Consider the following 24,062-nt stretch of genomic DNA (forward strand, 5'->3'; position numbering starts at 1 on the left):
GCCAAGGCCGGCGGCTGACGGCAAGCTCGAAAATGAACAATGTGAATCGGAAAGTAAATGATTAGGTTACTCCAAGATTGGGTTTTGAAAAGCTTGAAGGAAGGGGAGAGAGAGTCGGGGGAAGGGGATAGAGAGTCAGGGGAAGGGAGAGAGAGGGTCGGGGGAAGGGAAAGAGAGTCGGGGAAGGGGAGAGAGTCAGAGGAAGGGAAAGAGAGTCGGGGGAAGGGAGAGTCGGAGGAAGGGAGAGAGAGTCGGGGGAAGGGAGAGAGAGTCAGGGGAAGGGGAAGTCGGGGGAAGAGAGAGAGAGGGTCGGGGGAAGGGGGAGAGAGTCGGGGAAAGGGAGAGTCGAAGGAAGGGAGAGAGAGTCGGGGGAAGGGAGAGAGAGTCGGGGGAAGGGAGAGAGAGGGTCGGGGGAAGGGAGAGTCGGGGGAAGGGAGAGAGAGGGTCGGGGGAAGGGAGAGAGAGGGTCGGGGGAAGGGAGAGAGAGGGTCGGGGGAAGGGAGAGAGAGGGTCGGGGGAAGGGAGAGTCGGGGGGAGGGGAAGTCAGGGGAAGGGAGAGAGTCGGGGGAAGGGAGAGAGAGGGTCGGGGGAAGGGAGAGAGAGGGTCGGGGGAAGGGAGAGAGAGGGTCGGGGGAAGGGAGAGAGAGGGTCGGGGGAAGGGGATAGAGAGTCGGGGGAAGGGAAAGAGAGTCGGGGAAGGGAGAGTCGGGGGAAGGGGAAGTCAGGGAAAGGGAGAGAGTGTTGGGGGAAGGGAGAGAGAGTCGGGGGAAGGGAGAGAGAGTCGGGGGAAGGGAGAGAGAGGGTCGGGGGAAGGGAGAGAGAGGGTCGGGGGAAGGGAGAGTCGGGGGAAGGGGAAGTCAGGGGAAGGGAGAGAGTCGGGGGAAGGCAGAGAGAGGGTCGGGGGAAGGGAGAGAGAGGGTCGGGGGAAGGGGATAGAGAGTCGGGGGAAGGCAGAGAGAGGGTCGGGGGAAGGGAGAGAGAGGGTCGGGGGAAGGGAGAGAGAGGGTCGGGGGAAGGGAGAGAGAGGGTCGGGGGAAGGGAGAGAGAGGGTCGGGGGAAGGGGGAGAGAGGGTCAGGGGAAGGGAGAGAGAGGGTCGGGGGAAGGGAGAGAGAGGGTCGGGGGAAGGGAGAGAGAGAGAGGGTCGGGGGAAGGGAGAGAGAGGGTCGGGGGAAGGGAGAGAGAGGGTCGGGGGAAGAGAGAGAGAGAGGGTCGGGGGAAGGGAGAGAGAGGGTCGGGGGAAGGGAGAGAGAGGCTCGGGGGAAGGGGATAGAGAGTCTGGGGAAGGGAAAGAGAGTCGGGGAAGGGAGAGTCGGGGGAAGGGGAAGTCAGGGGAAGGGAGAGAGAGTTGGGGGAAGGGAGAGAGTGTTGGGGGAAAGGAGAGAGTGCTGGGGGAAAGGAGAGAGTGTTGGGGGAAGGGAGAGAGAGTCGGGGGAAGGGAGAGAGTGCTGGGGGAAAGGAGAGAGTGTTGGGGAAGGGGGAAGGGAGAGAGAGTCGGGGGAAGGGAGAGTCGGGGGAAGGGAGAGAGAGTCGGGGGAAGGGAGAGAGTGTTGGGGGAAAGGAGAGAGTGTTGGGGAAGGGGGAAGGGAGAGAGAGTCGGGGGAAGGGAGAGTCGGGGGAAGGGAGAGAGAGTCGGGGGAAGGGAGAGAGTGTTGGGGGAAAGGAGAGAGTGTTGGGGAAGGGGGAAGGGAGAGAGAGTCGGGGGAAGGGAGAGTCGGGGGAAGGGAGAGTCGGGGGAAGGGAGAGAGAGTCGGGGGAAGGGAGAGAGTGTCGGGGGAAGGGAGAGAGTGCTGGGGGAAAGGAGAGAGTGTTGGGGAAGGGGGAAGGGAGAGAGAGTCGGGGAAGGGAGAGTCGGGGGAAGGGAGAGTCGGGGGAAGGGAGAGTCGGGGGAAGGGAGAGAGAGTCGGGGGAAGGGAGAGGGAGTCAGGGGAATGGGAGAGAGTTGGGGGAAGAGAGAGAGAGTCGGGGGAAGGGGAGAGAGTCAGGGGGGAAGGGGGAGAGTGTCAGGGGAAGGGTGAGAGAGTCGGGGGAAGGGGGAGAGTGTCAGGGGAAGAGAGAGAGAGTCGGGGGAAGAGAGAGAGAGTCGGGGGAAGGGAGAGAGAGTCGGGGGAAGGGAGAGAGAGTCGGGGGAAGGGAGAGAGAGTCGGGGGAAGGGGACAGAGAGTCGGGGGAAGGGGAGAGCGTCGCGGGAAGGGAGAGAGAGTTGGGGGAAGGGGAGAGAGTCGGGGGAAGGGGAGAGAGTCGGGGGAAGGGGAGAGAGTCGGGGGAAGGGGAGAGAGAGTCAGGGGGAAGGGGAGAGAGTCCGGAGAAAGGGAGAGAGTCGGGGGGGGGGGGGGAAGGGAGAGAGAGTCGGGGGAGAGAGAGTCGGGGGAAAGGGAGAGAGTCGGGGGGGGGAGGGAGAGAGAGTCGGGGAAAGGGGAAAGAGAGTCGGGGGAAGGGAGAGAGAGTCGGGGGGAGAGAGAGTCGGGGAGAAGGGGAGAGAGAGTCGGGGGAAGGGGAGACAGAGTCGGGGGGAGAGAGAGAGAGTCGGGGAGAAGGGGAGAGAGAGTCGGGGGAAGGGGAGAGAGAGTCGGCGGATAGGGGAGAGAGTCGGGGGAAGGGAGAGAGTCGGGGGAAGGGGACAGAGAGTCGGGGGAAGGGGAGAGAGAGTCGGGGAAAGGGAGAGAGTCGGGGGAAGGGGAGAGAGAGTCGGGGGAAGGGGAGAGAGAGTCGGGGGAAGGGGAGAGAGTCGGGGGAAGGGGAGAGAGTCGGGGGAAGGGGACAGAGAGTTGGGGGAAGGGGGGAGAGAGTTGGGGGAAGGGGACAGAGAGTCGGGGGAAGGGGACAGAGAGTCGGGGGAAGGGGACAGAGAGTCGGGGGAAGGGGAGAGCGTCGCGGGAAGGGAGAGAGAGTTGGGGGAAGGGGAGAGAGTTGGGGGAAGGGGAGAGAGTCGGGGGAAGGGGAGTCGGGGGAAGGGGGTTAAATTGGGTCCGGGCACGGCAACGCAAACGACGTCTGTTAAAGTCACCTGTCCTAATGTCTCCTCCTTTGGCTCGGGGTCCATTTACGCGTCTTGTGAAGCAGCCTGGGATGTTTTACTGCATTAAAAGCGCTATATAAATGCAAGTTTTTGATGTTGTTGGACGATTCAATGCAAAGGGATTTGGTCAACAACTGAAGTCCCTTGTGCACTGTATGCACCTGCGAGCATGCTCACAGGTTTGTGGAGCTGTTGCACCGTGAGTGGCTTAGCCATTCACGTGATGTTCACAAGACTCAATAAAACCCCGGCCAGTTGGGTTCGGGGGGATCCACGATGAGGCATGCAGTTGCGAGCCTAGTGGATGAACTGATCAGGGTTGAAATTGGGTTGTGGACGCCGCCGGTTACCGTGCGCGGGAGGCGGAAAACGGGCGTCAAGGGCCAATTTTCGCCGGCAAGCAGCGTCGACGCCTCGTCCTACATTCGGTCGGCTCTTTGGCAGAGGCGCCAAGAGGCAACGCTGGGCCGGCTAACACCACCCGCGTGGTGACGTCATCCAGCGTACAGCGCCTCTGTCGCGATATTTGGTTTGCACGGTTACCGTACCAACAGGCGGCCGCACAGCCTGAAAAAAGTGGTGGTTAATGAGCGGTTCTCGGGCGGAATCGCCCAGAAAAGTAGCTAAGTTTATCTCTTTATTTGTTTCTGCATGTTTTCATTAGTTTTAAGAGCGGGGAAGTGTGTACGTGTGTGACCCGGAGAAGTTTTAGTTCTTTTTTCTCTTCCTGTTTTTTTCCCCCCCGAGCGTGGCGTTGGGAAATTCAGTCGGCCTGCTGAGCTCCAGCCCGAGTGTAATGTATGTATGTATGCCTGGGTCGACCTGCCACCAGGGGGAGCGACGGCCGGAGGTCATTGGGCCACAGACACACACGTGCAGCCCTTGTATATAAAGAAAGCCTCCATGTTTAATCCTCACTTTGAGAGCGAATAAAGTAGTCGGGTCGCACCTGATGGAGGTCACGGGACTAAGCCTATTGAGTTATTGCGTACGCAACACTGAGGATGAGTGTGCAGGCCACTTTTTAGCGCTGCTCGCTCGTCTTTGGGCGTAAAATCCGAACTTAGGACTTTGAGGCTGTGCCTAACGCCCGGCACTAAAATTAGCATTGACACCGTCTCAAAAATGGCCATAACCAATTTCGAACCGGTAATGTGTAGTGTGATTGTTAAACCTTTGTTAATAAACCAACTAGTTCTTAATAGCAATGTGTTGCTATGGATTCTTGAGCCAAGAAGCAACTACATCACACCTTGCAAATAAGCCTATCCACTGACATCAGCACTCCATGGCTCGCACGCACGTAAAATCTTCCACTTCACATCAAAGTAAAGGGAAATCTATAAAGGCAGCATCCTCCATGTGCTCCCCAGTGAACGAAACTGAGCTTTTTCTAGAACAAGCGGTTGCAAGAATAGGATGGCATCAGCACTTTAAATCAAGGTTCCGCGATTGCAACCTAATGGGAATGAAAGTAGCTTTCATTTTGACATATTTTGGAAAATAAATATCTGCTGACACTGGGGGAAAAAAAGGGGATATTTCCCTTGCACAATTTTGTTTCTGGAAAATATAGCTTTGTTAAAAACTCGTTCACGGGATGTGGGCGTCGCTGGCAAGGCCAGCATTTATTGCCCATCCCTAATTGCCCCTTGAGAAGGTGGTGGTGAGCCGTCTCCTTGAACCGCTGCAGTCCGTGTGGTGAAGGTGCTCCCACAGTGCCGTCATAGTTCTTTGTAGAAACTGAGTGTGTCATTCGGCCAGTTCAGAGTCAACTACATTACTGTGGGTCTGGAGTCCTTTACTTCCCTAAAGGACATTCGTGAACCAGATGGTTTTTACAACAATCTGATAGTTTCCACAGTCACCATTACTGATACTAGCTTTTTATTCCAGATTTATTTAATTAACTGAATTTATATTCCCCAGCTGCCGTGGTGGGATTTGAACTCGGGTCTACGGATCATCAGTCCAGGACTCTGGATTACTGGTCCAGTCACGTAACCACAATGCTATTGTACCCTGGAAAGTAATCGTTACTGCCCTTCTGAGGCCAGGCCGGAGTTGGGGCAATGGAAAAGGGGAAAGAAGAAAGGAAGAGTGCAGAGGGAGAGGGGGAGGAACGAGGTGAGGTGGGGGAGGAACGAGGGGTGAGGGCGAAGGAGAGGGGAAAGGGGGAGGAATAAAGGGAGAGGGGGAAGGAACGAGGGGAGAGGGGGAAGGAGAGGGAAGAGGGGGAAGGAACGAGGGGAGAGGGGGAAGGAACGAGGGGAGAGGGTGAAGGAGAGGCGAGAGGGTGAAGGAGAGGGAAGAGGGGGAAGGAGAGGGAAGAGGGGGGAGACATAGTTCCTGCCTCAGTCCTGAAGCAAGTACATAGGAGCCAATTTCTGATTTTCCGAGGCTCCCACTTCACATTAATATCCCTGCGTGACGAGGAATTCTTTCGCACACGTTAACCTTGGCGCCCGGTTTCAGTTGCCGGCGCGCTGCGGGTGCGTGAGTGGTTTTGGGAGCGTCACCGTGGTTATGCAATTTCGACGGGAATCCAGCCAAAGGCAGGCGGAGGCTCGAGGGGGGTGGCAAGGCGGGCCAGACACTGAGCAGTGATCGGGCCCAGCGCTGAACCTGGAGAGGGCAGGTTCTCCGTCAACCCCTCCCCCCCGTGACCTCGGGCCTGGGGATTAGTCAGCCGCCCCTCCCACCCAGACAGAGAGCGAGAGAGAAAGGGAAACAAGATGATAAAGTCCGACCTTTGCGAAGTCTTTGGCTGCCTCCCTGGCTCGTCCGCTATCAGCATCATCATTGCAGGCCAGACTCCCATTCTGAACGTAAAAAAAAGAGAAAGAATAAAGAGATGAAGGTAGAGGGGGAAAAAAAAAATGAAATAAAGAAGACAGTTCTTCTGCATTTCTGGCCTGGAATATGCACCGATAGCAGAGGCAACATTGAGTGTCGATCAGTGAATTCCCCCCCGCACCTCACCCCGACAGATTCCGGGGCCGTCGGTCACATCAGCATTTTGTGGCCTCCTCGGCCTTTATCGAGCAGATTTTTTTATTCATTTCCTTTCCTGAAGCTGCCGATTCCTCACTGGGGGGGGGGGGGGGGGTGTGACATTTAAGTGCTTGCGCAACAACACGGACCGCAACGGTTCTGCAAAGCGGCCAGTCACCACCCTCTCACGGGCAACCGGGAATGGGCAACCAGTGCCGGCCTTGCCAGCGACGCCCACATCCCGAGAATGAACAAAACGAATATCCCATTTCGCAGGCCTGGAACTCCCTTGTGTACTGATCAAACACATGGCCGAGGCGGACTGCTCTCCCCATTGTGTTTAGCCGTCTCTGCGACATCGAAAGTCCAAACTAGGCAGTAAAGTCCTGGTCAACGCAAGCTCCAACCGCCCCGACTCCAACTGGGCCGAGCTGAAGACAGAAGGGCCCAACCCTTCTTAAAACTTACAGCACACTTTCACTTCTGCCCTTTTCGGGTCGGATTTTCGGTTCTGCTCATTTCGGGGCGGTAATGGGGGCGGGACGGTGAAAGTTTGCGCCCGGGAACAATTTGCGCCTCAGTCAGCAAAATTCGCCAGCTGGGCCCCGAGTGTGGGGCGGAGCGCTAATGGGAGGCGTTACACACCTCTCTTAGGACGCGAGGCCGGCTGAGCGTGCGAAAATCCCGAGCCAAACAGCCGGCCTCGGAGCGCTGTGAGAGGGGCCTGGGAACCCCACCAAAAACATTCCCAATAAATAACTCACAACGTAAATCCGCAAAAATAAAAAGCAGTCACACTTAACCTGAGGTGGACGTTACTTACCTCACTGGGGCCGCTACAGCTCGGACCTCCCGCTATCACAGGCGTTACCACCAGGGGGCGCTACGGGTCGGGTGGCAGCCAAAAATCGAGACAGTGTCGCGACCAGCGGCGTTACACACCGGCCCGCCTCTCCCGGGCGGGAAAGCCCCGCGCCCCCTCGATACCGGCACCTAGTGTCCCGGCGGGACGTTGGAAGCTGGCCACCCACCCGGAAGAGCTCACCGTCGCCATTGCCGCCCCTCTGGGGCAAAAACAGAGGCGGCAGCAGGCAGAAAAATCCTGCCCCACGTGATAAACGTGACGTGATGTTAGGCCGAAACCAGGCTCGAGTGTTAGGTCGGAAACCAAGTGTGACTCTAACATTAAAGGGCAGCTGTTGTCATGGCAACTTGGAGTGGTTCTTTGGGCCTACACTGAGATCTCCACTCGTTTGGTGTCAACGTCAGTGAGCGGGCCAGTGTTGGGATGCCTTGCGTCACTGTGGAGATTATAGTCTGGAAATCACACTGTGTGACATTATCAGCCAGTCACTTAACACATTCAGATCAAATTCCTTTGCCCGCTATTTAAATGCAGGCACTAATTCCATCAGGTTACGTGTTATGCAACTGGATGATGATATCAGTGTTAACACTCCATTAACATAGCAGACCAAGGATATTTATCACAAGCACAAAAAAGTGTTTCTATAATCACACTGTGCAAGTTCCAGTCAACATAGAAACATAGAAAATAGGTGCAGGAATAGGCCATTCATTCCTTCGAGCCTGCACCACCATTCAATATGATCGTGGCTGATCATGCAACTTCAGTACCCCATTCCTGCTTTCTCTCCATACCCCTTGATCCCTTTAGTCGTAAGGGCCACACCTAACTCCCTTTTGAATATATCTAACGAACTGGCCTCAACAACTTTCTGTGGTAGAGAATTCCACAGGTTCACAATTCTCTGAGTGAAAAAGTTGCTCCTCATCTCAGTCCTAAATGGCTTACCCCTTATCCTTAAACTGTGACCCCTGGTTCTGGACTTCCCCAACATGGGGAACATTCTTCCTGTATCTATCCTGTCCAATCCCATCAGAATTTTATATGTTTCTATGAGATTCCCCTCATTCTTCTAAATTTCAGTGAATATAAGCCTAAGTCGATCCAGTCTTTCTTCATATGTCAGTCCCGCCATCCCGGGAATCAGTCTGGTGAACCTTCGCTGCACTCCCTCAATAGCAAGAATGTCCTTCCTCAGATTAGGAGACCAAAACTGTATTCAATACAGTACACAATATTCCAGGTGAGGCCTCACCAAGGCCATGTACAACTGCAGTAAGACCTCTCTGCTCCTACACTCAATTCCTCTCGCTATGAAGGCCAACATACCATTTGCCTTCTTCACCGCCTGCTGTACCTGTATGCCAATTTTCAATGACTGACAAACACAAGACGAGAGCAATTTTCTTTTCCAGCTGGAGCTACTTTCAAAAAAAAAAATTAATTGACAGGATGTGGGCGTCGCTGGCAAGGCTGCCATTTATCGCCCATCCCTAATTGCCCTCGAGAAGGTGGTGGTGAGCCGCCTTCTTGAATACAACTACAGTGGCACAGGGCAGTTGGGAGTCAACCGCATTGCTGTGGGTCTGGAGTCACATATGGGAGATTGCTGTGCACAAATCGGCTGCTGAGTTTCCTACATTACAACAACAACTTGTATTTATATAGCGCCTATTACGTCGCAAAATGTCTCAAGGCGCTTCACAGGAGGATTAGAAGACAAAAAAACATTAACACCGAGCCACATAAGGAGAAATTAGGGCAGGTGAGCAAAAAGCTTGGTCAAAGAGGAAGGTTTTAAGGAGCGTCTTGAGGTAGAGAGGCGGAGAGGTTTAGGGGCACGGAGGTCCAGAGCTTGGGGCCCAGGCAACAGAAGGCACGGCCACCAGTGGTTGAGTGATTAAAATCGGGGATGGTCAAGAGGGCAGAATTAGAGGAGCGCCAGGCATCTCGGGGGTGCGGGGGGGGGGGGTGTTGTTGTGGGGCTAGAGGAGATTACAGAGATAGGGAGGGGGCGAGGGCCATGAAGGGATTTGAAAATAAGGATAAGAATCAACAATGATTACAGTTCAAAAGCACTTCATTGGCTGTAAAGCGCATTTGGGGGCATCCTGAGGTTGGGAAAGGCGCTACATAAATGCAAACATGGCTGCTGTGTTTGACTGCTCACCAGCGAAGGCCCTTGACACAGAGCAATCTCAGAGATGTGATGAAGTGGTAGATAAGTGCTAGTCTTTCCTTGCTGATCAGCTTTCTATTGTGGGTTATAGCAGAAGACGTACAGGTGGTCACTGCCGATCTCCTCGCTCATCGAGGCTGCAAACTTCAAAGCGGCACTACAAAGACACACCCTCATAAAAGAGAGAGCCATTAAGTTGTCTGCTCCACACGCTGACTCTCTGTGCCAGGTGAGGTCAGCCTTCAGGCATTTTTTTCAACATTTTTTTTCCCTCCCCCAATTTTCGAGCAGCAAAATAAACGTTCGAGCGGATTTCACTCATGAATGAACTGACAACACAGCGAGGATCATGGGAGAACCGGGGTGGGCTGGGGAGGGGGATTGTGGGATGCCTACCCTTCTGCCGCGGGGCATTGAGCCTTTGGGCTATTGGCCACAGCAATCCCCACCCCCCAGATTCTACCGCAGAACGGAGGTGACAGCCATTCAGGACATGTCGGCCCTCGCGACAGGCTTAGTCGGGGCTGGTGGTACAGCTTTTATATAGCTGCCTTTTAACCAAGTGTTTTACTCGGAGCTCCTTCACGACAAACGAGCCAAAGGTGGGCATCGGAAACTCTACAAGGACACCCTCAAAGTCTCCCTGATAAAGTGTGACATCCCCACTGACACCTGGGAGTCCCTGGCCCAAGACCGCCCGAAGTGGAGGAAGTGCATCTGGGAGGGCGCTGAGCACCTCGAGTCTCAACGGCGAGAGCATGCAGAAATCAAGCGCAGGCAGCGGAAAGAGCGTGCGGCAAACCTGTCCCACCCACCCCTTCCCTCAACGACTATGTCCCACCTGTGACAGAGTTTGTGGCTCTTGTATTGGACTGTTCAGCCACCAAAGAACTCACTTCAGGAGTGGAAGCAAGCCTTCCTCTATTCCGAGGGACTGTCTATGATGATGATCACGACAGAGATCGCTAGATTTTTGGCCACGAGGGGGAAATCAAGGGATGCGGGAATAGGGCGGGAAAGTGGAGTTGAGGTCGAAGATCAGCCATGATCTTATCGAATGGTGGAGCAGGCTCGAGGGGCCGAATGGCCGACTCCTGCTCCTATTTCTGATGTTGTTGTATTGGGACAGGTGACCAAAAGCTTGGTCAAAGAGGTGGGGTTTTAAAGGAGGGGAGGCTGTGGGTTCAGAAGGGAGTTGCAGAGTTAGGGCCTCGTTGGATGAAAGCACGGTCGCCAATGCGGAGGATGCGCAGGGGGACAGAAGCGGAGGAGCTCAGAGATCGCGGAGGGGTCGTGGATATATTGCAAGTAAAAGAGAGCGAGAGAGAAAGCAGTGTTTACAGGTTGCACAGGTCTGGTCTCAATCCGTCACCAAACTGCCTCAAACCAGAGGGCCAAAGTGCACCTGAAACAAGTCGGTGTTTCCACAGCCGCTGGACTCTGGAACTGGTCGCGATTCATCGCAGATTCCCACCCGGTAAGGTGACCTTGAGAATCAGCGGCCTTGAGCTTCAACATGGACTCGTGCTGAAACCCCAACGTAGCTCACTGTGGCATGAGAACAACGATGGCGACGGACCATGGCAAATTGGGCCCCAAATTGGGTAACAATACAAATAAGATAAGGAACCGTGCAGATTTATCCAACAATCGGAAACCCGATAGAGGACTTCACAATGCGTTTTTTTGGTCAAACTAAAGCAAGAGCTTAGTATAAAGTAATTGATATCAGGAAAGGATGAACAGGCTGGGTCTCATTTTTCTTTTGAAAAGAGAAGGCTGAGGGGTGACCTAATAGAGAGGTTGTTAAAATTACATATGAACATAAGAACATAAGAAAGAGGAGCAGGAGTAGGCCATACGGCCCCTCGAGCCTGCTCTGCCATTCAATAAGATCATGGCTGATCTGATCATGGACTCAGGTCCACTTCCCCGTCCGCTCCCCATAACCCATTAATCCCTTATCGGTTAAGAAACTGTCTATCTCTGTCTTAATTATGAAAGATTTTGTTAAGAGTGGATACAGAGAGAGTGTTTCCACTTGTGGGGAAGAGCATAACTAGAGGCCATCAATATAAGATAGTCACCAAGAAATCCAATAGGGAATTCAGGAGAAATTTCTTTACCCAGAGAGTGGTGAGAATGTGGAACTCGCTGCCACAGGGAGGGGTTGAAGCGAATAGTATCGATGCATTTAAGGGGAGGCTAGACAAGTATATGGGGGAGAAAGGAATAAAGAGTTATGCCGAGAGAGTTAGATGAGGAAAGACGGGAGGAGGCTCGAGTGGAGCATAAACGCCGGCATGGACTGGTTGGGCCGAATGGCCTGTTTCTGTGCTGTAAATTCTATGGGCTAGAACATCCAATTCTGTGCTTAGCGCCCAAAAATGGGCGTTATTTCCGGCGTGGGCGTTTAAAAAGGGTTTTCGGATCGCCGGTTTCTCGCCCATTCTCAAAACACCTAGTTTACATTTTTGAAAATGGGCATTACCGCGAGTGATATCAAATGGGCGGTAGCGTTAAATTTTTTTGTCCTTCTGCCATAAAGTGTGGCCGTCCTTAGCAACGGCATGGCAACGCTCGATTCCCACGATTCAGGAGGTCAAGGGTCATCATGACATGCGCAGAAGAGGAGACAGAGTGAGAGGGAGCTCAGAGGCACTGAAAACGAGTGTGGCTGTGGTGTGTGTTTGTCTGGCTGTTGTGGGAGGCACGATGGAGATTCACCAATAGCAAAAAGCCTACTAAGCACCAAGAACATAGTTGGCACCAAGTTTTTGTCCAACAAATTAGATATAACATGGAATGGATGGAGGAGGCCCTGGAGCTGGTAGCCAGGAACACTGCTGCCACAGGCCTCCCAGTGGTCCTCGAGCGTGGCACTCCACACCTAGGTTCCGCACCACCACTGCAACTGGCAGATGAGAGCAAGGACCAAGATCCTGCTTCTGCATCAGAGAATGTTGCCCCCTCGACACCCCCCGCTCCCGTACCCGTGCAACCACCGCATCTGCCTTCATACCACCCAATGAGGCACCGCCTGAGGAGCTCCTTGGCCAGGCGCCATGGAGCGAGGAGGGGAAGGTGTAGAGTTGGGGAGAAGAAGGAGAGGGGGGAAGGAAAGTGAGGTGCACGTCCGCAGGTGATGGCTGTGTTATATGGGTGTATGCAATTTGTGGCAATGTATGGGGGCTGGGGACCACGCTCCTGTTTTGCCTTTGCATTCTGTGTTGCTGGACATGTTGAACATGTGATTTATGTCAATTGTGGAGAAAGTGGGATGTGGGCAGGGGTTGGGTGTTATTGGCTGTGATAATTATGATTTCAGACCAATGTTGGTATTAAACTTTTGTTATTAAACATAACCTTGTTGCGCATTGTCTCAGATAACTGGACCGTTACACACTGGTGATTCCTTAACATGAAAGGGTTAAATACAACTTAACATCAATCAACGTAAACTTTAACTGGCACCAAGGTGATGGGCACCATTGATGTCTGAGCTGCACACACACAGCAGTGTGTCAGCGTTGTCACTCACATCAGCGCTCTTTCAGGCAAATCTTTCCGATATTAGCTCTTCACGTAAGAGAGGGATTTAACAAATGCCAGCCACACCGCTGGCATTCGTTCCAGTTAGTTCCACTTTTTGTGGCCGTTTTTTTGAGCGAGCGATATTGCAGGCGATATATGTGCGAGGTGGTGAAATTGACGCTGGGCGATCTCCATGGTCGCTCATTTGGGTCAATATGCTTTTCACGACAAAAGACAGTGGGCGGGCGTTCATATTGAATCTCGGCGTTAATTCCGTGCGGAAAGTAACGCTGGGCGATATTATGGGCGTTGACTTCGCCCATTCTGCTGATTCCGCCCCCAAAAAAAGTGGGCGGGCGATAATATTTTTTCCCGGCATTAAGCCCATTGGGAAAATAAGGCCTGGCGATAAGTCTCCTAAAAAAGCCCGTCAGTTTCCATTTTGTGCCAAAATGGGTGATATATGGGCGTTATACGTCATTTCAGCCGTAAAATGGGCGTTAAGCATGCAAAAAAGTGGAGGTTCTAGCCTTATGTCATTCTATGTAGGTGAAGAGGCCATTCTTTAATGGAAGACTCAGCTCCACGTAACATGGGGCTTTAAATGAAGAATTTTTATTGCACAAAATGTCTTCCCTCTACATTCAAACAATAAAGCAGGAATGGGATACTGAAGTTGCATGTTCAGCCATGAACTCATTGAATGGCGGTGCAGGCTAGAAGGGCCGAATGGCCTACTCCTGCACCTATTTTCCATGTTTCTATGAAGCATCTTTTCCATATTTCAATACTCAGACATAAACATCTTCTGGTCCTGGCTTTTTTTTTTAACCTGGCAAATGGCGGCAAGAAATCTCTCTGCTCGCTAATCCGGCCCCTTGAGTCTGAATCGCTCCTGCTGCGGCTTTCATATCAAAGCGGCCCTGAGACTAGTTGCCCTCCCTCTGGAGGTTCTCCAATGAGGTGCCGCCAGTGATTTGGAGATACCAGAGCCATGTCAGATTCCACCGAACCGCCAGCGATGTTACATAGAATATCACAGCACAGAAATAGGTCATTAGGCCCAACTGCTCCGTGCCGGTGTTTATGCTCCACACGAGTCTCCTCCCACCCAACTTCATCTAACCCTATCAGCATAACCCTCTATTCCTTTCTCCTCCATATGCTTATCCAACCACCCCTTAAATGCACCTACACTATTTTCTTCAACCACTCCCTTGTGGTAACGAGCTCCCCATTCTAATCATTCTCATGTTCCTCCTGGATTCCCAATTGGATTTATTAGTGACTATCTTATATTTATGACCTCTAAGAACATAAGAAATAGGAGCAGGAGTAGGCCACCAGGCCCCCTCGAGCCTGCTCCGCCATTCAATAAGATCATGGCTGATCTGATCTTGGCCTGAATTCCATTTCCCTGCTTGCTCCCCATAACCCTTGACTCTCTTATCCTTCAAAAATCTTCACCTTAAATACATTCAGTGACCCAGCCTCCACAGCTCTCTGGGGCAGAGAATTCCACGGATTTACGACCCTCAGAAGAAATTCCTCCTCATCTCAGTTCTAAATGGGCGACCCCTTATTCTGAAACTATGCCCCCAAGTTGTAGATTCCCCGAGGGGAAACCTCCTCTCTGCATCTACCCTGTCAAGCCCCCTCAGAATCTTATACGTTTCAATAAGATCACCTCTCAGTCTTCTAAACTCCAATGAGTATAGGCCCAACCTGCTCAACCTTTCTTCATATGACAACCCCTTCATCTCTGGAATCAACCAACTGAACCTTCTCTGAACTGCCTCCAATGCGAGTATATCCTTCCTTAAATAATGAGACCAATACTGTACACAGTAGTCTGTATCTACCGTGAGTTCAGAGGACCATGAGTCTCACGGTGTGCCAGGGGGTCGGTGAGGGCGATGCTTTGTATGCTGCTCTGTATAATCTCTGCACCACTCCCAAGCAAACAACTACATTCATAGCGAGGGCACGACTCTCTCCGAGAGATCAGGTTGGTGACCACACCAGGAACAGACTTGACGTGATCTAATTTTATCTGGAAACAGGCCTTGTGCTGACAGTGAAGAGGTCGATGGAAACAATCTGAGTGCAAACCAAAATCAATACACTACCAAACAGGCGGCAGATCAACAGTGTTCGTCTTCACTTACTTGACACAGAACATCTAGCTCAGTGACACAGAAGGGATCACTGGGCCTTGAGAGATCTTTCGGGTTACACTGCAACAAATCCGCTAAATTGGGACAGAAAAGAAAGACTTGCATTTATATAGCGCCTTTCACGACCACCGGACGTCTCAAAGCGCTTTACAGCCAATGAAGTACTTTTGGAGTGTAGTCGCTGTTGTAATGTGGGAAACGCAGCAGCCAATTTGCGCACAGCAAGCTCCCACAAACAGCGATGTGATAATGACCGGATAATCTGTTGTTTTGTTAATTGAAGGATATATATTGCCCAGGACGCTGGGGATAACTACCCTGCTCTTCTTCAAAACAGTGCCGTGGGATCTTTTACGTCCGCCCGAGAGAGTAGACGAGGCCTCAGTTTAATGTCTCTGTCGAAAGACGGCACCTCCGACAATGCGGCACTCCCTCAGCACGGCACTGGAGTGTCAGCCTAGAATTGTTTTGTGCTCGAGTCCGTGGAGTGGGACCTGGGAACATCACTAAAAACAGATTATCAGGTCGTGATCACATCGCTGTTCGTGGGAGCTTGCTGTGCGCAAATTGGCTGCCATGTTTCTCACATTACCACACTCCGAAAGTACTTCATTGGCTGCAAAGCTGCTTTGAGACGTCCGGTGGTCGTGAAAGGCGCTATAGAGATGCAAGTATTTCTTTCTTCGTGATTTTAAAAGACCCCTTGTCAAATCGGCCTCTCAACCGTCTCCACTCATGGTTTGCTTTCTATTCAATGCGAACCTTTCTGCTGTGTGCAACTGCTTGGGTGGGTGAGTGGGGGCAGGGGAAAGCGAGACCACTCAACGCAACAGCTGACAGGACAGGTTGGCAGCAAGCCAGAACCAGTTTCAGCTGATGACTGGGAGACCCTCGCAGCTAAATTCACTTTAGGGGAAGTGGATTTATTGGATCAAATTAAACACGACAAGCCTTAGAACAATTTCAGTGTTACCGATTTGCACAATCTCTAAACACTGCGCAGCTGGGTGTCTGCACTGGGCAATTAATCATTGTAATGCGAAACGAGGGAGATGCATTCAGAAGTCTTTTTAATACACACACACACACAGGCACTAGAGAGAAACCGAGCAGTGGTGAGCTCTGTAACTAGCGATGCATGTGAATATTTAGACGGGAGGCAGTTTGCCAAGCGATTCACCCCGGCAGTCGTTTGTAAATGCAACTGCTGCCTCTCACTTGGTTACAAGGGACGTCTTGTAATTGTATCACCGCACGTAATGTGTCCCGGCGAAGCCATTCATAAAAGTTGCAGCATCTGATGGAATGTGCAGAATGCAGGCTTTTTAAGGCTCTTTAGAAAGGCTGGATTCGCAGGGTAATATATCTTGTCACCGACATCTTGTACCAAGGGCGTACAAAGAAGGCAAATAGGACCTCTTGATTTCTGAATTATGCCTTTATAAAGATGAAAGTGATTTATTTCCCGGGGGTGGAGGTATTGCAAAGTTTAGTGCAACCATCTGCCAATCTTGGCCCCTGATAGCTCTCCCTCGTTCCTACGTGTAATGTATTTACTTCAAGGGTTCTTTACTTAAGAATTCATAGCAACACATGGCTATTAAGAACTAGATGGTTTATTAACAAAGGTTTAACAATCACACTACACATTACCAGTTCATCCACCAGACTCACAACTACCTGCCCCATCGTGGATCCCCCGAACCCAACTGGCCGGGGTTTTATTGAGTCTTGTGAACATCACGTGACTGGCTAAGCCACTCCCAATGCAACAGCTCTACAACTATTTTAAAGTAGGATAATCAAATGCCACCTGATCAAAGGGTGGGGGGGGGGGCGGTATTAAAACCGACAAATTTAAACAAATTAAACTTGAGACAGTCAATTAAAATTTGGTTGCCGGGGGTAACGATGTACGCCAGTCCCTCCAGTGCCCACCTCTCGCGGAAGGCCGCGAGCGTACCGGTGGACACCGCGTGCTCCATCTCCAGGGATACCCTGGCCCGGATGTAACCACGGAAGAGAGGCAGGCAGTCGGGCTGAACGACCCCCTCGACCGCCCGCTGCCTGGACCGGTTGATGGCCCCCTTTGTCATGCCCAGGAGCAGGCCTACGAGGAGGCCCTCGGACCTACCCGCTCCTCTCCGCACCAGGTGGCCAAAGATCAGGAGCGTGGGACTGAAGTGCAACCAGAAATCGAGGAGCAGCCCCTTTAAATATTGGAAGAGGGGCATCAACCTCACTGATACAACATAAACATGGAACACGGACTCCTCCAGACCGCAGAAATTGCAGGCGGCCTGGCAGTCGGTGAACCACAATAGCTGTACAAACCTGTGAGCATACTCACAGGTGCATACATTACACTACGCGTGAACACAGATGTTGAGTGCCAGCGAGTTATTCGACAGCAGCAGACAAGGGAACTTGTACCCACCCAGGGAAGGAACAGAAACTGGAAAGGCACACACGAAAGCAGCTTACGAGGCAGTAAGAGCAGTAATGCAGGCAGGAAGTTTGCAGACGACACTAAAATTGGCTGTGTGGTTGATAATGAAGAGGAAAGTCATGGGCTGCAGGAGGATATCAATCTACTGGTCAGGTGGGCAGAGCAGTGGAAAATGGAATTTAATTCAGGGACGTGTGAGGTGATGCACTTTGGGAGGGCTAACAAGGAAAGGATATACACAATAAGCGGTAGGCCACTTAATAGTGTAGATGAACAAAGGGACCTTGGAGTGCTTGTCCACAGATTCCTGAAAGTAGCAGGCCAGATGGTTAAGAAGGCATACGGAATGCTTGCCTTTATTGGCCGAGGCATAGAATATAAAAGCAGGGAGGTTATGCTTAAATTGTATAATAATTTGGTTAGGCCACAGCTGGAGTACTGCGTGCAGTTCTGGTCGCCGGATTATAGGAAGGACGTGATTGCACTAGAGAGGGTGCAGAGGAGATTTATAGGATGGTGCCTGGAACGGAGAATCTTAGTTATGAGGACAGATTGGATAGGCTGGGTTTGTTCTCATTGGAACAGAGGAGGTTGAGAGGAGACCTCATTGAGGTGTACAAAATATTGAGGGGCCTGGACATAGTGGATAGTAAGAGTCTATTTCCATTGGTGGAGAGGTCTATTACGAGGGTAGTTTTAAGGTGGTTGGTGGAAGGTTTAGAGGGGATTTGAGGGGGGGCTTCTTTAAGCAGAGGGTTGTGGGGATCTGGAACTCGCTGCCTGGAGTGGTGGATGCAGAAACCCTCATCACTTTTAAGAGATGGTTGGATGGGCACTTAAAGTGCAGTGACCTGCAGGGTTACGGACCTAGAGCTGGTAATTGAGATTAGACTGGATGACCTTTTGTTGGACGGAGCAGATATAATGGTAAGTACTTCAGGGAATCGAATACAGCCAGGGTGATCTCCTGGACTAGTGTCGATCGCCTGGATGGGTCGGAGAGGCATTTTCCCAGATTTTTTCTCCCTAAATTGGCCTGGGTTTTTATCTGGTTTTTGCCTCTCCCAGGAGATCACATGGCTCTGGTTGGGGTGGAGTGTAGAATGTTTCAGTGCAAGGGGTGTCACAGCTATGTGGGGCGGACTGGTTGGGCTGGGTGCTCTTTACCTTTCCGCCATTGTTCATAGGTTTATATGTAACCTTCAGGGCTGCTGACCGAGGGCCGTGCGGCTCTTTGTCGGCCGGCGCGGACACGATGGGCCAAAATGGCCTCCTTCTGTGCTGTAAATTTCTATGTTTCTATGAATCAAGAGGAAAAAAAACTTTCAGTTTGTATGGCGCTTTTCAAGATCTCGGGACATCTCACACTTGGCTCAGTGGGCAGCACTCTTGCCTCTGAGTCAGAAGGTTGTGGGCTCAAGTCCCGCTCCAGAGACTTGAGCACAAACGTCTAGGCTGACACTCCCAGTGCAGTGCTGATGGAGTGCTGCACTGTCGGAGGTGCCGTCTTTCAGTTGAGACATTAAACTGAGGCCCCGTCTGTTCTCCCACGGCACTATTTCGAAGAAGAGCAGGGGAGTTATCCCCAGTGTCCTGGGCCAATATTTGTCCCTCAATCAACATAACAAAAACAGATTATCTGGTCAGTATCACATTGCTGTGTGTGGGAGCTTGCTGTGGGCAAATTGGCTGCCGTGTTTCCCACATTACAACAGTGACTCCACTCCAAAAGTACTTCATTGGCTGAGAAGCGCTTTGAGACATCCGGTGGTCCTGAAAAGCGAGACATTTTTTCTTTATCTTTTGCCAGTGATTTCTCGGTACTTCAAGTCTTCGAATTCATGCCTCAAATATTGTCATTAAAGATGGCGCTCACTACAGATCAAACCCCTCCAACAACCCAGGCACAGTCACGAATCACGTGACCCAGGTATTTGACAACTGACCTCCGTAACCTTTAGGGTTGGTCACGGATATCAGCCCAAGGGAAAGATCAGTTTTTATTGCAGGACAAGCAAATGCTCTATATGGAGATCATTTATAATCATCTATGAAATGTTAACTCTTTGAGTGATGAGCTTTCCGATTTCCTGTCTGAACTGGAAAGGCTAAATTTGACATAAAGTCAATACGATGATACCTGGCCTGTCATGATCCACCAATACTGAAATTCAAGCTGGCTAGATGAGGCCAGTCACTTCAGATTCTGCAGGTAGAGGTGCTTCCACATAACAAGGCTCTTGTATGGGTAGGGGTTATGGGAGAGAAAGCAAGAGAGTGTGAGGGCAAAATAGAGAGCCAGAAAGAGAGAGCCAGAAAGAGAGAGAGCGATAGAGCAAGAAAGAGTGAGAGCGAGAAAAAGAGAGAGCGAGCGAGAAAAAGAGGGAGTGAGAGAGAGAGAGGGAGTGAGAAGGAGAGAGAGAGAGAATGAAAGAGTGAGAGAGAGCGACAGAGTGAATTCTAGGCAGACACTCCAGTGCAGTGCCGAGGGAATGCTGCACTGTTGGAGGAGCCGTCTTTTGAGTGAGACATTAAACCTCTCAGCTGGACGAAAACGCTCCCAACCCACTTTTCAAAGAAGAGCTGGGCTGTTCTCCCAGTGTTGTGGCCAATATTTATCCCTCAACCAAAATCAGAGGATTTGCTGCTTGTGGGAGCTTGCTGAGCGCAAATTCACTGACACATTTCCCACATTACAACAGTTACTACACTTCAAACATACTTCATTGGCTGTAAAGCACTTTGTGATGTCCTGAGGTTGTGAAAGGCGCTATATAAATGCAAGTATTTCTTTATTTGTTCCTGGGATGTGGGCGTCGCTGGCAAGGCCGGCATTTATTTGCCCATCTCTAATTGCCCCTTGAGAAGGTGGTGGTGAGCCGCCTTCTTGAACCGCTGCAGTCCGTGTGGTGAAGGTGCTGCCACAGTGCTGTTCGGGAGGGAGTTCCAGGATTTCGACCCAGCGACGATGAAGGAACGGCCGATATATTTCCAAGTCAGGATGTTGTGTGACTTGGAGGGGAACGTGGAGGTGGTGGTGTTCCCATGCGCCTGCTGCCCTTGTCCTTCTAGGCAGTGGAGGTCGCGGGTTTGGGAGGTGTTGCCGAAGAAGCCTTGGCGAGTTGCTGCAGTGCATCTTGTAGATGGTGCACACTGCAGCCACGGTGCGGGATGGTATGGGGGACTGTCACCATCATCATCAATGGCAAACCCTCGGAATCGAGGATGACTTGCTTCCACTCTAAAAATGGCTGAACAGTCCAACACGAGAACCACAGTCCCCGTCACAGGTGGGGAAGATAGTCGTTGAGGGAAGGGGAGGGTGGGACAGGTTTGCCGCATGCTTTTTCCGCTGCCTGCGCTTGATTTCTGCATGCTCTCGGCGATGAGAGTCGAGGTGCTCAGCGCCCTCTCAGATGCACTTCCTCCATTTAGGACGGTCTTTGGCCAGGGACTCCCAGGTGTCGGTGGGGATGTTGCACTTTATCAGGGAGGCTTTGAGGGTGTCCTTGTAACGTTTCCTCTGCCCACCTTTGGCTCGTTTGCCGTGAAGGAGTTCCGAGTAGAGCGTTTGCTTTAGGAGTCTCGTGTCTGGCATGCGGACAATGTGGCCCGCCCAACGGAGCTGGTTGAATGTGGTCACATGCTTCAATACTGGGGATGTTGGCCTGGTCGAGGACGCTAACGTTGGTGCATCTGGCCTCACTGTACCAGGAGAGGGATTAGATACTAAAGTGTATTGAGGGAATAAACAGGGGAGAGGGTGTCTCGCGTGAATTAATACGTCTGATGCCCTTGTGCATCTAGGTGGCAGAGGTCGTGGGTTTGGGAGGTACTGCCGAAAAAATGATAGAACGAGAGCACTTTGCTTTCTTTGAACTTACAATGGGACTGGCAGTAGATCGTTTTAAGCGGAATACAATCTTTATTTGGAAAGAGGAAAATTATTTTTTTTTTTTAAACTTAAATCTTGCAAAGAAATATTTCCAAATAAAACAAAGCGGTGATGGGAAATAAATATAGTCCCACATGAACTACATTGCTCAAATGACTTGAAGCTGATCAGGTTACGCCAGCCTTGGGGGGTGGGGGAGGGAAGGGAGGAGGAGTGGTCTGTAAGAAAGGTCAGCTTCATAATGGAGCCAATATCCCAATCCGAATGATCAATAATTAAATCACTAAAGTGGCTAAACTTCCTTTATTAAACCAAAAGACGACACAATAGATGTAAATGGTCACTCTCGACGTCCCTGACACTGGCTAAGTCAACGGACTCCTATTCTTTACAGCTTTCTACTTAACATGAATTTTTCATGCCCTCTTACTGATTTTCAGCGTCGACTCCAACAAGGCTATTATCAGAAGCAGAGAAGAATTTAATTTGGGCCCGTCCTCTCCTCTTGCAACGCGCATAAGCGCATCATGTTTGGCAAAATCACTTGCGAGGCCAAATGAGGCAGATGGGAACAGAATGATGCGCTGATAGAGCGAGGTGACGTAGAGGAGCGTAAACACCGATGTGGGTCGAACGCTGTACATTCGATGTAATTCTCCGCCCCCTCCTCTCCTGGCTGTTCTTGGGACAGGGCAGGCTTAACGGGCGGTGGTAACTTGACCAAGTGGTGGCTCTTTGTGCGTCGGCCACGGGGACGTTTGGGAGGCTGCTCCACCATGGAGGGCATCATAAGCAAGACCCACCCCGTGCCCACATGGGCTCCTTCCATGAGGAGCCACTGGATAGCAATCGGCAGCGGGAACCCCAACTGATTTCCACCTCCTCCTTCCACCCGTCTCTCCTCAGGCCAGAGGCTTTCAGGACAAAGAAAGCAAAGACTTGCATTTGTATAGCGCCTTTCACGACCACCCAGGCATCTCAAAGCACTTTACAGCCATTGAAGTACCTTTTGGGGGGTGTAGTCACTATTGTAATGTGGGAAACGTGGCAGTATAGTCACAGCAAGCTCCCACAAACAGCAATGTGATAATGAGGAGATTGGTCAATTTTGGGGAGGGTCAGAAAAGGTCAATCATAGTATGGCCAATTCCTTCACTTTAGCTTCTTGCCACATTGATCTCTCTATTGGCTAATGATTTTTTTCTACTTATTCTTGGGATGTGGGCGTCGCTGGTAAGGCCGGCATTTATTGCCCATCCCTAATTGCCCCTTGAGAAGGTGGTGGTGAGCCGCCTTCTTGAACCGCTGCAGTCCGTGTGGTGAAGGTGCTCCCACAGTGCTGTTAGGGAGGGAGTTCCAGGATTTTGACCCAGTGATGATATATTTCCAAGTCTGGATGGTGTGTGACTTGGAGGGGAACGTGGAGATGGTGGTGTTCCCATGTGCCTGCTGCTTTTGGCCTTCTAGCTAGTAGATTTCGCGGGTTTGGGAGGTGCTGCCGAAGAAGCTTCTCGACTCATTTGTGGGTGGAAGAATTCGGCAAATGTGGCCCAGCAGCTAACAGAAAGATAACTGGCAGCTGAGCCCGTTCGGCTATTATCAGTTACCGGGAGGCCATTTTTATTGTGACATAAGGACAGGAGTCTAAACAAAAAGGAATCTGCCTGAAACATGAACCACTCTATTAAGAGAAAGGGCAAACACATGAGAGAGAGAGGAGAGAGAGACGAGAGAGAGGAGAGAGAGACGAGAGAGAGGAGAGAGAGGAGAGAGAGGAGAGAGAGGAGAGAGACAGAGAGAGAGAGAGACAGAGAGAGACAGAGAGAGGCAGAGAGACGAGAGAGACAGAGTGAGAGAGCGACAGAGAGGGAGAGACAGAGAGGGAGAGACAGAGAGGGAGAGGCAGAATGAGACAAACACAGGGAGAGAGAGAGAGAGAGATAGATAGATAGATAGATAGAGATACAGAGAGGGAGAGAGAGAGACAGAGCAAAAGAGAGAGAGAGAAAGCGACAGAGAGAGAGAGACAGAGAGAAAGATGCAGAGAGAGACAGAGAAAGAGAGACAGAGTCAGAGAGGGATAGAGTCAGAGAAGGAGAGAGAGAGAGAGAGAGAGGGAGCGTCAGAGAGAGGGGGAGCGTCGAGGAGCGTCAGAGAGAGAGAGAGAGAGAGAGAGAGAGTCAGAGAGGGAGAGAGACAGAGCGAGAGAGAGGTGTCTGGAATTAGACAAACATAAAAGCACAAAGCAAGGAGGAAGCATTTAGAAAGAAAGGGAGGAATGACGCTTGAATGTGCAGCATGTATTAAAAACTAAATGGTAGGTACGGACAGACCACAACCTGTAGCTCTCAAGCGTGACCTTCATTCCCTCAGAGTCCAGGCAACTTAGTCCTATTTGCAATTGTATTGCTCAATTCTTCTTACAACAACAACTTGCATTTGTACAGCACCTTTAACATAGTAAAACGTTCCAAGGCGCTTCACAGCAGCGTTACCAGACAAAAATGAACACCGAGCCACATAAGATGATATTAGGACAGATGACCAAAGACTTGGTCAAAGCGGTAGGTTTTAAGGAGGAGAGCAAGGAGAGAGAGGCAGAGGGTTTCCAGGAGGGAATTCCCGATCTTAGGGCTGAGACTGCCCGAAGGCACCGGGTGTCGCTGGCGGAGGGAAGGAACGCAGGGAAGCAGAATCGGCCAGAATTGGAGGAGCACAGAGATCTTGGAGGATCATGGGGCTGGAGGAGGTGATCGAGATAGGGAGGGAGCGAGGCCATGGAGGGATTTGAATGCAAGGATGAGAATCTAACATTTGAACCGGGAGCCAATGTAGGTCAGCGAGCACAGGGGTGATGGGCAAGTGGGACTTGGTGCGCGTTAGAAGGCGGGCAGCAGAGTTTGGATGAGTTCAAGTTGTTGGAGGGTGGAAGTTGGGAGGCCGGCCAGG

The 24,062-nt window shown here is 51.4% G+C and overlaps 1 protein-coding gene across 1 annotated transcript in view; it reads right to left on the minus strand.

Moving 5' to 3' along the window:
• LOC139233713 (AT-rich interactive domain-containing protein 3B-like) overlaps nucleotides 1–24,062 on the minus strand; it is a 248,438-nt gene that overhangs the window by 133,927 nt on the left and 90,449 nt on the right. Inside the window, exon 3 of the mRNA XM_070864126.1 lies at nucleotides 5,768–5,839. Coding sequence (XP_070720227.1) covers nucleotides 5,768–5,839 — 72 coding nt within the window. The remainder of the gene's footprint in view (nucleotides 1–5,767; nucleotides 5,840–24,062) is intronic.

This window comes from Pristiophorus japonicus, chromosome 21 (assembly GCF_044704955.1).
Source record: "Pristiophorus japonicus isolate sPriJap1 chromosome 21, sPriJap1.hap1, whole genome shotgun sequence".
Classification (NCBI taxonomy): Eukaryota; Metazoa; Chordata; class Chondrichthyes; family Pristiophoridae; genus Pristiophorus; species Pristiophorus japonicus.